The sequence below is a fragment of the Haliotis cracherodii genome, unplaced genomic scaffold (genome assembly GCF_022045235.1).
Source record: "Haliotis cracherodii isolate W230 unplaced genomic scaffold, xgHalCrac1.p SCAF_11, whole genome shotgun sequence".
Classification (NCBI taxonomy): Eukaryota; Metazoa; Mollusca; class Gastropoda; order Lepetellida; family Haliotidae; genus Haliotis; species Haliotis cracherodii.
In genome coordinates this window covers 9,639,633-9,654,855 of record NW_027266266.1, presented here as the reverse complement: position 1 = coordinate 9,654,855, position 15,223 = coordinate 9,639,633, and the positions used below count along the sequence as shown (strand labels likewise).

At 40.2% G+C, this 15,223-nt stretch overlaps 1 protein-coding gene across 3 annotated transcripts in view; it reads left to right on the top strand.

Annotated features, from left to right (window-relative positions):
• LOC139456206 (ADP-ribose pyrophosphatase, mitochondrial-like) overlaps positions 1-15,223 on the top strand; it is a 78,064-nt gene that overhangs the window by 6,633 nt on the left and 56,208 nt on the right. The window contains exon 1 of one of the 3 annotated variants that reach the window (XM_071237762.1): positions 594-629. The exons of 1 other annotated variant lie outside the window; for it this stretch is intronic. In XM_071237762.1, the coding sequence (XP_071093863.1) occupies positions 620-629 (10 nt within the window). In that variant the 5' untranslated portion in view covers positions 594-619. Of the gene's footprint in view, positions 1-593; positions 630-6,775; positions 6,892-15,223 lie in introns of those variants that run through there. One more of the 3 variants, XM_071237761.1, reaches the window with a different exon arrangement.

Sequence of the window (15,223 nt, the reverse complement as noted above, 5' to 3'; positions counted from 1 at the left end):
TTTTGAAACAAATCACTGTGATTTTTTAATAATAATGATAATAATAATAATAATATAAGAGACACGTGCAGTAATTTCTAATAAAATTATATTGACAGGCTGGAATTATGAATATTTAATCTAAATATATATTAATCAAATATGACAAAAACGTAAACAATCCCTATAATTCACACCAAACTTAGATTTTATAGACGAATAATGGATAACATTCCATTTAAAACAGAAATTATTTCCAAATATGGTATTAACAATCTTTTGGTGCATAGAGTATCATATGTACAAGCTATAGCTCGTCAAGTTCATAAAACAATGCGATTTTTTACAGGAAACAGTTTGTAATTTTGCGCTTCGTGATGTATGTCGAATAAATTTACCGTTTTGTAAAATAATGCATAGAGTTAATGGTTCAAACAGTGTGTGTTAAGTCTTGCATTAACTGAGACTAGGCCCCCGACATATGAGAATCAACATGATTAATTTTATGTATATATTGGTCAAATAATATTTTTACAATTACCGTGGGTGTGACGCGATTGAGCACCTATATATATATAGGAAACATGGAGGTAAAATTCCATTCCATCTCTGGATTGCTAGCGCATTCTACACTCAACTGATGACAATGAGTAAGTCCGTTTTACGCTGTTTCTATTAACACCTATTTTTTTTCTTAGCGGTGCAGCGTTGCGACTTGTACTAATAATTAAAAGAATTGTACGAATAATTTACATTTTTGTTACTGAAATATAAAGTTGAAGATGTGATACGTATATTAGCACGGGAAGTGAGGCATTGATGGTGCGCGTGGCTCAGTTGTCTAAGGCGACTAATCTCGCCCTGAGTCGTTGGTTTATTATCCTTGGTTTTCCCATGTTTGTAAGGGTCACGGGAAATACTCTACGACTTGTTGCTTTCTTCGTTGATTGTAATAATGAAGTATAGGGCAGGGGTGCCCGAGTTGTCTAAGGCACCGGAATCCGCAGTGCAGAGTTGCGTCCTTTGGGCAGGCCAGAAACCTATGATTGTGGGTTCGATTCCCGGTTCGCCCTGATTATGTTTCTAGGTTTGTCAGCACCATACCCGTGCTCGTGGATTTCACCGAAGTGGTAAACGTCTTAGACCTGCATCACTTCGGGCTTTCTTCCCACATGAAGCTGACACGCCATGATATAACTGGAATACTGTATAAAACGGCGTTAAACCTTACTCACTCACTCAATGAATTTACTGAAATAGTCAGATACTGTTCCAAGTAGAATTCACCCATTTTCCAAGGTTGAAAATGACGGGTTTGATTTTTAGTGGCAGTCAAGCGTTTGGGGCGTAGATTCGGTTTGAACACTCCCAGAGATATGCAATATTCCTTAAAGGCCACTAGAACCACCCTCCGCCTTTCATTGCAACAAAGGGTCGCTGGCGGAGTCTAGTGGAGACAGCGTTCGCCCGTAGGGGGGAAGGCCCAGGTCAGATTGCACACCTGTGTGAACCCAGTGCGGGTGTCGTACTCCCTGGTGGTGATGGACTATTGCCAAAAACGGCTCAAAACAACATTCACTCATTATATCAGATTGCCGGCCTCCCCCCCCTCTCTCTCTCTCTCTCCCTCCCTCTCTCTCTCTCTCTCTCTCTCTCTCTCTCCCTCCCTCTCTCTCTCTCTCTCCCTCCCCCCCCCTCTCTCTCTCTCTCTCTCTCTGTCATAGCTATGTTTAAAGCAGTCAACACTATGTACTACAAAAGATTTGTTTTCATTGATTGTTTGAATTCCTCCCCAGATGTGACGCAGGTAATTGTATCTATTGATGTTTGTTTCACCAGCACGACACCTGCATTACTTTAATAAAAGAAAATACATTAGCACCCTATTGGCATCGAGTTCATGACGTTCAATGTGAAACTACAAAGAAACGCAAGTTTCCCTGTATGACCAGGCGTTATTGGTGTCAACATGAAGGGCTCAATCTTCGCCAGCAGATAAGAATAGAGCCGACTTCTAATAAAGCTGGTATAATATATTTAATAACCTCCATCGCTCTTGTCAAACACAAACATTTCAAATTACAGTTCAATAAATAGTGAAAGTAATGCGAGAATGAAATTCATGCGGAAAACGGGTGGCCTTTGTTCGCATTAATTTAGAGACGCATTTGCATTTGCCCATTTGCATCGATGTATTTTTAACACGATCAGACTGTATGGCCCCGGCATATTCACAACTTGGTGGTGTATCCTAAGGCAAGTGACTATAATATTTTCGTTCAAAATGTGCATTTGTTTTTTACTGCAGGGAATGGGAATGAGATGGTGTTTGATACCCTTCTAGCGCCCCATAGGCACTAATTATTATTATCATTATTATCTTTATCATCATCATCATCATCATTATGATGATTATGATTATTATTATTATTATTGGGCATCCCTAACAGTAATTGTCCGGAGAGGAGAGTGTCCGGAATATCGGGGTTTCACTGTATCATAATACCATTTAGTGGTATTACAATAGATGTCAATTTGCTCTACACCAACGTTGAGAATGTCTGGACCAGAATGTCCATGTCGCGACCATTTGTGTTGATAAGCACTAACAACTGAAATAAGATATGGTTTAACTATAAACCTAAAGCTGACGAGATGATGCGATTTTCAGTAACCAAAAAATATAGTCATTTAGACTCCTCCCCTTTTTCGTATTTAAGAGGGAGAGGCACCACATATCATTCCACATTGATCGTGGTGTGAACCGAAGCTTTTCAATCATGTCACTATCCATCATATCGGAGTTTAACAAATTGGGAAACTTCTACATCACATTCAACATGTACATGATACACTTGCCCCACGAAGACCCGGACTGGAACTGGTCTGCAGCAACCCATGATTTTTTCCGTGAAGATCCAGGTTAGAACTGGTCTTCAGCAACCCATGATTGCCCCACGAAGACCCAGGTTAGAACTGGTCTTCAGCAACCCATGCTTGTCCCCACGAAGATCCTGGTCGGAATTGGTGAACAAAAGCACAAGCCAGTATACTGAATTATTTCCTTGTTTAAGTTAAGATGTTTTAAGTACCGCTGACATATGCAGAAACAGAATTCCAATGTGCCCTTTTTCGGTCACGTGTGACTTCAGCTCATCCAGCCGATTAGTCTGACTGGATGACTGTTTTAAATTTATCATTGATGTACCAGGGATGCTGTATCGATTGTCTTCGGTATCTTTGCACTAAGTGTGTTTGTGTGCATATACCAACCAAATACCTCTCCTTTTTGACTCATTTCCCAACCAATCTACTCCCTTGAAACCACTCTATATACCAGACCCTCCCTTGAAACCAATCTGTATACCAGACCCTCCCTTGAAACCAATCTGTATACCAGACCCTCCCTTGAAACCAGTCTATATACCAAACTCTCCCTTGAAACTAATATATATACCAGATCCTCTCTTGAAACCAATTTGTATACCAGACCCTCCCTTGAAACCAACCTACATGTCAGACCCTCCCTTGAAACCAATCTGTATACCAGACCCTCCCCTGAAACTAATATATATACCATATCCTCTCTTGAAACCAATCTGTATACCAGACCCTCCCTTGAAACCAACCTACATACCAGACCCTCCCTTGAAACCAATCTACATACCAGACCCTCCCTTGAAACCAATCTATATACCAGACCCTCCCCTGAAACTAATCTATATACCAGACCCTCCCCTGAAACTAATCTATATACCAGACCCTCCCTTGAAACTAACCTATATACCAGACCCTCCCTTTAAACTAACCTATGTACCAGACCCTCCCTTTAAACCAATCTATACTCACTGCCAGAAGAAACTCGAAAAATATAGAGCAGTATGTGCGTTAAGACGAGACATTTCCAATGTGTACCACGTGATGACAAAATTAACAGTCAGTCAAGTGTTACTACAGTGTCTGTATTCTTATCGCGATATGCTGCACGTGATTTACACGCAAATTCTACACAAATGGTGCATCTCGATCTATGACGTCACATGTGACGATCATGAGCGTCGGGTCACACAACATACCAGTATGTTCGTTTGTGCAATCTAATATCCCTTGAATATGAGTAATTATTTATATCAACCAACATATAGGGTATCCACGTTTCTTTTGTCGGTGAGTATATATACCAGGCACTCCCTGGAAACCAATATGTATACCTCTCTAAAACATCTGAGTGTTATATTTCCATAATGAAATACTGCGAGGGTAGATTACCGCACATTAAGTAAGACGGGATAGTGAATCAATAGGCTTTGCATGTGAGCAGACGGTGAAGAACTCCACACAGTGCTTAGCGCTGTATTGAAACAGTGCAAGTGCGCTGCCTATCTCACTGTGGTACTCGTATGTGAAGTCAATATATACGTCGAAGTCTATTCATGGAGTTTTAGTTTTAGGTAACTAAGCTTTAAATGAAACAAATTGTGACACACATGAGTTTCTGAGGCAGGTGTCAGGTGTTGCTATTGAACGGACATTGACTAAAGAGGACTGTTATAGTTCGGGGGGGGGGGGGGGGGGGGGGGGGGTCCTGGTGGAGGAAAGGGTAATTAAGGTCTTAAATTATCCTCTCACGCCAAGGTGAGTGCGTTGTGTTTAACGCCGCTTTTAACACTATTCCAGTTATACCACGGCATGTCAGCTTTACGTGGGAGGAAAGCCCGAAGTGATGCAGGTCTCAGAGGTTGATCAATCAATCATAATACATTGTCTGGAATGTAATACGAATTCATACACTTTCTTTCAGAGTTTGTTAAATGAAAATAGATTTCTTATAGTTTCTGTCACGTTATTAATTTACATAACCTAGATCATGGTAGAAAAAGGTCTTTACATATTTTAGATATTTGTTTTACACACAAAAAGTTATATTTATCTTCAGTACAATCACTTTACAAATTCTACAAAGTCTAGGTTTTCATAAGATACCTACATATCTACCTGTGTCAATGAATAAATCACGTGAGCTACAACGAAACCGAAATAGAGGTACATGTATTATGATTTAAACTTATTTATTTTCACAAAGAAGTGAAAATGGATTGGTAAACAAGCGAAGCGCTTATGTTAATACCGCTACATTACACATAAGACATGATACAATAAATACGTCAATGAAGGTTAGATGTAACAAACGAATTGTACATGCCAAGCTAGATGTGTATATATTGATAAATATCTTTGCAGCTAATATTAAACAATTCATTTACTTAATTGAAAATCTGCCAGTTTTGAATAGAATCTAGTGTTTGGATTTGCCTTCCTTACTCAAATGTGAATTTCCGCATAGCACTCTTTGTAAAGAATAACCATATTGGTAAAAATACATACCAGTGTATACTATAATCTCCCCTTGCGTGAAGCAAATTCTTAAATTGTACCTGTATAATCTTCCCTTACGTAAGTATTGTACTCAGGTTGCATGATTAAGTACATGTGTATGGCTAAGATTAGATAAAAATCAATTTTATTATTTTTCAAAAGAAACCCGCGACCAAAGATTACATTACATTAATCAGCTACCCATGAAGATGCGGGTAAGAATTGGTCTTCAGCAACCCATGCTTGTAAGAGGCTACTAACGAGATTGGGTGGTCAGGCTCGCTGACTTGGTTGATGCATGTTATCGTATCCCAACTGCGTTGATCGATGCTTATGATGTCAATCACTGGATTGTCTGGTCCAGACTGGAATATAGCTGTAATATTGCTGAGTGTGGCGTTAAACAACAAACAAACTTTTGTCTGAAAATTAGAGAATATACCTAACTAAATTAAATTAGAAAATTGTCTCATAATTTCCAACACGAATCCTAAATAAACCAAGAAAATAGCCGGAATGACACTGACTTCTCCGTTCTTAATATCCTTTTGCTCACTCAACACTATGAGGTGAGTTGAGGTGAAATGGTGTTCAACATCGTGTTCAGGATTATTGCACTTATACAGCAACGTGCGTGCTCTTGCACGCTTTTTTCCACTAGACCACGGAGACGATGTTTACATAATGAATACCTAAACGGTGAAGATATAAATACTTAATTGATGCCATCGATCCCAATTGCGTGGATCGATGTTCATGCTGACAATCACTGGATTGTCTGGTCCAGACTCGATTATTTACAGACCGCCGTCATATTGCCGGAACATTGCTGAGTGCGGGGTTAAACAAAAAACAAACGAACGAACAAACTTAATTGATGTTATGATTAAAAATAACATTGAAACAGTGAACAACAGGTAAATACGTATGGAATAGGAACATTAATTTTATCAAACCAAGACCATATCCCATATTTTGGTAAATGGCCGTAATTAATAATCCATTAACAATTAAATACCTACAAATGATGCTTTGCCCTGATTACCAAGGTCTTCTGGTACTTTTCCTAGTATGCCATTGTGTTCCCATATCCCTCCAAACAGGATTTATCAGAAAACATGCATTCTGGCGATGAATAGGGATTGCGGCACAGATAATTGCTACGGAAACTAATATAAAAGCTAATAAGCAGAATTCGGAATACAACAAGCCGACTGGCATCCCAAATAAATGTATTTGACACCAGCAGAAGCCGTTCAAAGCACCTCTTCCCTCCGTCCACGAGGTGCTGACACCAGCTGTTGCTGGTCGATCCATGCTGCAAGTCGTGCACGAGCTGAACGTACGCAGTAGAGGTGTCGTCTGCTCGACAGCGATTTGTCGTCTGCTTGGACACACACATCCGGCTACAGTTAAACGGTGATATAACTTCTGCTCTAGATTGTACTTGTGATGATAAGCTATTGGAACTGTTACTTGGCATATAGGTGTTTCGGTTGGAAATGGTGGATTGCGGATTCAAAAAGACCGCTGAAGGTAAGAAGGACGATCTGGATTTGAAACATCATGTCAGATCGACGAAATTTTCATTGACAATAACTCGTTTAAGGAATATCGATATTGTAAGGTACGAAACTTTATGTCGAATACATCAATCGATCTTGAAACTTGATTCTTGATCTTGAATGATTCTGTTTGTCGGTGAGAGGGAACTATTTGTAATAGATAGTTATATTTTATACGTTAAATAAGATAAAATTAGCATTTTAAATAGATCTCACATAAAACGATGTGTTAGTCAGCCATATGGTTCATCTTGTGACCAGTTACAGACTGTTAGGAATTGTAAGTAACGCCATTAGCTAGTCATCAGATCATATTTCAAAAATATCATATTCATTAATAATTAACCTATTTCATATGTCAACCAAACAATTGACTGACCAATCAAAAAATGTATATATTGATCGTAATATAATGTAGACAAAATTACACTGGATACTTGTGGCGGAGTTGTTTGGAGCTCTAGTTCGTTGATAAATCGCAATATGAAGTGGATTTATAGCTTTTTGATTAACTGTAAATGCTGACGTTATGCATCCGTTGGTAGCCACTGTTTATCAACCCGCTCCTTAACGACAGAGGGGCGATGCGGTAGCCTAGTGGTTAAAGCGATCGCTCGTCACGCCGAAGACCAAGGTTCGATTCCCGACATGGGTACAATGTGTGAAGCCCATTTCTGGTGTCCCCCGCCGTGATATTGCTGGAATATTGCTAAAAGCGGCGTTAAACCATACTCACTCACGCACTCACTTAACGACATATAGTATCCATCAACAAAAAACCTGACCGCTGTCGTCTTAAGCTTCAAACCTGAGTTTTGTCTTTCGTCGTCCAACCTGAGCTATCAACCGACAGATATCTTGGTTACAATATTACTGTGCTGTGATTATAGCGATAGAGAGCATGTTGCATTACTCGGACATAAATAAATATTGGGAATACATACATTTGTACACTAAATGCAGTAATTTGTGATGGAGAGAGCGGTCTGTCGTAAATAGTCTCAAGCTGGACCATCTCGTTGATGGTAAGATGAGGTCGGGTGAATTGGGGTTTTACGTCACGATCAAAATTAATGCACTGTTAAGCGACTGTAAGTGTCTGTGTGTGTGTGTGTGTGTGTGTGTCTGTCTGTGTATGTGTGTCTCTCTGTATGTGTATCTGTGTCTGCCTGTGTGTGTATGAATGTGTGTCGCAGTTTAACATGGATACCCCACTCAGACACAGTATACTAACTCTGAGCCGACCAGTCTTTGTTTAAGCCCTTAATGCCGAGCACCAGGCAGGGTAACAACAAGGACCATTTTTTAACGTCTTTTGGTATGACGCGGCCAGGGATTGAACTACGAACATTCCGTTGTCCGGGCGGACGCTCGAGACCACGGAGTAGATGAATCATTAAAGATGATGTGAGGTAGATTGGTTTTACATCGTTTTGACTATCGGTTTGTAGCTGTGGGTGTTGTTGTAGGTGTGTGGGTGTGGTTGTCGTCCAAGATGTCGCTCTCGTTCTCTCTGTTATTTTATTTCTCACCGGCACTGCACTATCCCTTCTTTTCACATCACAAAGTAGGTCAGTCAATGACAACCTGATCCCATTGCAGAGTTGAGCTTAATGAAAATCTTTAATATTTCAATATTAACCTTCTCATATAAAGAGTGAAAGTGGTTTTACGACACATTTAGCAATAGACCAGCGGTATTACAGCGTGGGTTATCCTCCAGTGGATTTACACATTTTACCACCCGTGAAGACCCGGGTTAGAATTGGTATTCAGCATCACATGCTTGTCGTAAGAGGCGACTATGCTTGTCGAGACTAGCCCGCCGTCTATTTCCTATTACGTAACTTTTGTCTTGGCAGAGTCCTTTCAGCAAGAATGTATTATGTCGACCATCCGTTTGTCTCGATCTACGGATAAGACGGATAAAGTCGGTTCATAGGACTCCTTGTTTTCCACTCGGTGACTTGTTTGATAGCGTGTCATCAGCGTGGATCGTTGCTCATAATTTCAATCACTGGATTGTCTGGAGATATAATCGCGGGATAATCGAGGGTGCTTCTGAAGATGGGCTTTCCTATAACACAAAATTAAATTATTTTTTTTCACATCATATTTTATACACGTGATGCAAAATATATATTGCAATAAGTACAAGAAATTTGGATTTTAATTTTTAATTTTTGACTTGTGTATTTAACGCACATAAAACATATATATTATACCCAATGTGAAAAATGTATTATATTCCAACAACTATAATAAATGGGAATACTTTTTAAGTTTTGATATAATTTATTTCAAACGCTATACAAATGTACTCGAAATAGGCAAAAATATGTTTCATTCTAGCAATTACAATGGTTGAGAATACTTTTTTAATTCTGATATAATACATTTTAAACACGTAAACAAATATTCTCGTGACACGAAATATATATTTTATTTCAGCAATTAAAATGAAAATATGTTTTAAAGCTCTGATATATTTCAATACACATAAAATACTATACAAATATATAGTATTATAGAAAATCGGAGAGAAAAAACACTTCCCAATAATATTATTTATCATCCTGATGAAATCCCCAGAACGATAACATGTATTCGGCTTGACTATGACCATGGAGCTAGGCGGGATCACTACACCAGATCGAACCGTGTATTAGAGAACCACATGTGCCACACAGAGCTATTGTCCCCTAATCAGGCCTGCGGAAACTTTATAGTTGGCGTTCATAGCGCAAGTTGTAAATAGTAACGACGACGCGATAGCAGAATGGCGTACTAGATGTCGCATTGTAATTAAACAAGAGTAATCGATAAGCCTGCGAACTGTTGTGAATTTGGATAGAGAGAGCGTTCAAATAGTGTAAGCAGGAAATAATATATGGCATTGTATGACGTTGTATATTTTAATTCGTAAAGGTTGAGTATTATAACTTCATGACAATGTAGGATTTTTTTTATTAGTATGTTTCTGTTTGTTGTTTAATGCCGCACTCACCAATATTCCAGCTATATGGCGGCGGTTGGTAAATAATCGAGTCTGGACTAGACAATCCAGTGATTGACGTCATGAGCAGCGATCTACCCAATTGGGATACGATGAGAAGCATCAATGAAGTCAGCGAGCCTGACCACCCGACCCTGCTAGTCGCCTCTTACAAGACGCAGAGTCGCCCCTTTCGGCAAGCATGGGTTGCTAAAAACCTATTCTAACCCGGATCTTTACGGGTCTTTTTGTAATAACGAATATTTATGAGTGTTTTCAATGTGTGAGTGAGTGAATGCTCCTTACGCCGGAGTGAGCAATATTCGCCACCATAACGGATATAATTAAATGAGTTTAGGTCAGAAAGTACAGTGTCAGTACCGAAGCGGGACTTCCCGTATTTAAGCCCAGGGCCTAATTACGGAAAATAGAGTTTTCTCATTTAAACCAGTTATCCGAAATTATAAACCTATTCATTGGGATCTATATTAAGTAAGAGAGTTCTTTCTATAGGCATTAAAACCTATTGTGAGGTTTTACTTTCAAAGTAAAACCTATTAAGAGGTTTTACTTTCAAAGTAAAACCGATTATGAGGTAAAACCTCAAATCCCAGGTTTAACCAAGTAACTGAAAAAATGACAATAAGTAGCAATTCAAAATTTTAATTCAATTAAAATTGAATGTCATGTGTACAGTTCCACGTGGACATTTAAAAACGACATCACTTCTCTGATGAAAGGACGGCGAGGTTTCAAAACACTAGCTTGTAAACAAGTGCTTATCAATGCTGCTCAATTTGCACGTGCAGTAACTGCTAGCCGTTACGTCACAACTACCTCTATGTAACAGTTGGATTGTTTAAAGTCGAAAATCTTGAAAGCAAAAAATACCTTTACAATTTGCGAATTTTCCTTTTGAAAAGTTTGAAAGAAGTGGAATATTGCAACACAAACATTTAGAAACCGAAGATTTCACTTTCATTTAAAAGTAAGTATTTTAGTTGTGTTTTGTTGTTGACACATCCAAGTGTCTCTTGAACGCCTGGCAAGTCAGCGAATTTCACGTGCATGTTATGATATCACGCCTTCAGGGAAGCGCTATAATGAAGCGCCTCATCTATAGATGCTCGTTATAACATTTAATCAATTTAGACTTTCCCTCGGTTTTGGTAGACAGAGCATGCCCTGGGGTCGGGAAAAACCGCGGGGGCTTCGCCCCGTGGGTTTTTCCCTCTCCCCAGGGCATGTTCTGTCTACCAAAACCTCGTAAGCGTGTTTTCTCCAATACTTAACCCCAGGGCTCAATTTCGGAAGCTAACGCTTTCTTACCTTAATAGGGGGACACCCTTTGCTGAAATAAATAAGAAACTGTTAAGTTGTTTTAACTGAGAAAATATTAAACATGAATTTTAACTTTGAACTGGACCTACTGTTGAATGCACATGAGGATTTGCCTCGCGTTGTGCATCTCCACGTATTAGGTGAGGTGAAATGGGGTTAAACGTCGCGTCCAAGATTGCACTAACATAGTGACGTGCATGCACGCGCGCGTGTGTGTGAGTCAGTGTATGTGTGTGTGTGTGTGTGTGTGGCTGCTTGTACTAATCCGGACTGATGCCGAGTTATAGTGCTAGCACACTGAGATACCATGCCGCAGTTTACCATGACCACCCCACTTAGACACAGTCTAATGACTCCGAGCCGACCAGTCCTTGTTTTAGCCCCTTAATGCCGAGCGCCAGACAGGGTAACAACAAGTACCATCTTTTAACGTCTTTTGATATGACGCGGCCGGGATCGAACCCCGCACCTTCTGCTCTCCGGGCGGACGCTCTACCACTAGACCACGGAGGCGGTCTCGCCACATATTAACTTTCGAAGGGAGTAAGTTATCAATTTAAGGAAGATCACTCCAAAATAAATAGCTGCATTCAAATCCATGGGCCTAATTGCGGAATTATTTCCGTTTTAAGGCTCATGAGAGTAATAACGCGTGGGCCTAAACACGGCATGTCACGGTACCTGTGCCCATGGTTTTCACCAAAAGTGTCACCTGAATCACTTCCGGTTTTCCTTCCCCAGTAAGCTAATACGCCATGATATAACTTGAATACTGTTCAAAGCGGCGTTAAACCCCACTCACTCAACCAGTAAAATCAGTGGTTGATAGCGTGAGTCGCGACCCCTCCGTCCAGGCACCATGACACGTAATCTGCGATTTGGACTCACATTCATCGCATCCTGGTAAGCCTAAGGCACACAACTCATGCGACTTGGCTAGTCGAATCCCGTTTCCGATACAGGATATCACGCCTTTTCAACAAATTCAAAAGAAAAGACAAAATCACTGCGGCGTAAAATGACATTCGCTAACTCACCTGTTACGCTCCCATCTGATTAATCATATTGCAGCATTTCACAAGATTGAGGTTTGAGGTTTTCTAAGTATTGAGTTTAAATACGCTTCCATATTACTGCAAACATATTTTGAATTTTCTTGGGCAAAATACATTTACGTCAGATATATGTTTAAATACGTCTATGACACTGATTCAAACTGGGGCGGTCGGGTAGCCTAGTGTCTCGTCTCGCCGAAGACCCGGGTTCGATTCGACATGGGCACAATGTGTGAAACCCATTTCTGGTGTCCCCCGCCGTGATATTGCTGGAATATTGCTAAAAGCGGCGTAAAACCATACTCACTCACTCACTCACTGATTCAAACTGACATTAAGACAAAAGCCCACTGGAGTAAGTGAGGTGAAATAGGTTTTAACGTCGCTTTAAATATGATTATTTCCCTCACAAGGCGACGTGCATGCACGTGTGTGTGTGGCGGTTTATACTAGTCCGGACTAACGCCGGCTTTATAATGATAGCTGACTGAGATACATGCTGCAGTTTAACATGGATACCCTACTCATGGGATCAGACACATTGGATCGACTTAAACCCCGATCTGTCCTTGTTTTATGCCCTTAATGCCGAGTGCCAGGCAGGGTAACAACAAGTACCATCTGTAAACGTATTTTGGTATGACGTGGTCAGGGCATCGAACCACTGACCTTCCGCTCCCGGGCAGACGCTCCATCCATCCATGGTTCTATTGTTCACACGTTCACTGAACTTGCGAGGCTCTCCCCAAACAACCATTTACAAATATCAACTATAACAATTACGAGTGACCCCTGCAGTGAATATATTCATATCATCTCCTATAAAACGTAGCATTTAGGACATCATCAAAAAGCGTTAATAACTACTGACCCAGTCGTCTAAGGCGCCGCGACTCGCTGTGCAGAGAATGACAGAAACCTATGATTGTGGGTTCGAATCCCGGTTCGCCCCGATTATGTTTCTAGGTTTGTCGGCACCATACCCGTGCTCGTCGGTTTCATCGAAGTGATAAACGTCTGAGACCTGCATCACTTCGGTCTTTCCTCCCACATTAAGCTGACACGCGGCGACATAACTGTAATACTGTTAAAAGCAACGTTGAACCAAACTCACTCACTCACTCACTCAGTAAAACGGGCCGTACTGCATCAAGGACAGTTTTAAAGTTGATACATTAAGAGATAAACCTATACCGTATGTATAATTTTGATATGAAAGTGTTGATTTGACACCTCTGAATTGTACTTGAAACCTAACATTAACGCTGAAAACACAATGCCACCCTTTTTTAAATGATAAACCATGGCTAGTCGCAATCTGATTTGGTGAGTGTGCACTAATGAAGTGTCGCTAAAGATAAAAATAGCTCATTGATTAGAAAAGCCAGACAGCAAGGCTTTCGATGATTACTCAAATCACCTTCTTAAGTAGATTATTATGGATAACAAGGAAACCTCATTACCACACACGTCCTTCATTCGCATTGACAGGTTTCCGGACTAACAAAATTATTAATAATAATAATAATAATAATAATAATAATAATAATAATAATGATGATGATGATGATGATGATGATGATGATGATGATCATCATCATCATCATCATCATCATCATCATTACCATCATCATCATCGTCGTCGTCGTCGTCGTCGTCATCATCATCCATCTGTATGGGGTCGCCTCCAGCAACTGTTGTTGTATTCGCTATTACGCCAAAGAGTATTCCCTTGAAATCCTTACATATGCCTGTTTAAGCGTTTTTTGCCATCATGCTTGACCGATTGAACTAAAAGTCGCCGTGGCTCCCTAGAGTAAATCCACCATACAGGCTTAAATGTTTGTATTTGTGTAAGGATGTTTCCGTGGCGATGAAACACTGCCAGTAGTTCCCACCCAACCCATGTTGTGTGTGTGTGGTTTCCGCTGGGAACGCTTATATTACGGCTTGTCAATGTGATGCAGCGGCAGAGCCTGGAGTGGTGCAGGTGAAACCCACGAGCATGGGCATGATGCTGACAAACTTAGAAACATAATCAGGGCGAACCGGGATACGAACGCACGGCCGTAGCTTCCTGGCATGCCTGTTACCATAGACGACTATGTCAGCCTAGCCCTGATATTATGTAAGAAATCGGTCCAGTGAAGTGAAATTAGCTGTACCTTCACAGAATGTAATTGTTGTCATGATAATGGTTACCAGAACCTACACAAGCAACAAAACGTCTCCTCAGACATGAAAGCGACGGGGGTGAGCAATCTGAACTGTAAAGTTATCTCATCTCCACGTGGTATTTCGTTAACCCGTACGAAGGAAATCTTTGGATCCCTGGGATATGACATAAACGTCTAAATATTGACACTTGCGTTTGTATCCCATGGGCTGTTCTCCTTGGAAAGAATTGTTTTATCGCCAACGTAGGGTTGTTTTATCTCCTACATAGGTGTGTTATATCTCCTACGTAGGCTTGTTTTATCTCAAAGGTAGGCTTGTTTTATCTCCAAGGTAGGCTTGTTTTATCTCCTACTAGGTTTGTTTTATCTCCTACTGAGGTTTGTTTTTTCTCCTACATAGGCTTGTTATATCTCCTACATAGGCTTGTTACATCTCCTACTGAGGTTTGTTTTATCTCCTACTAGGCTTGTTATATCTCCTACATAGGTTTGTTATATCTCCTACATAGGCTTGTTATATCTCCTACACAGGTTTGTTTTTATCTCCGACTGAGGTTTGTTTTATCTCATACTAGGCTTGTTATATCTCCTACATAGGCTTGTTATATCTCATACTGAGGTTTCTTCTATCTCCTACATAGGTTTGTTATATCTCCTACTGAGGTTTGTTTTATCTCCTACATAGGTTTGTATATCTCCTACTAGGCTTGTTATATCTCCTACATAGGTTTGTTA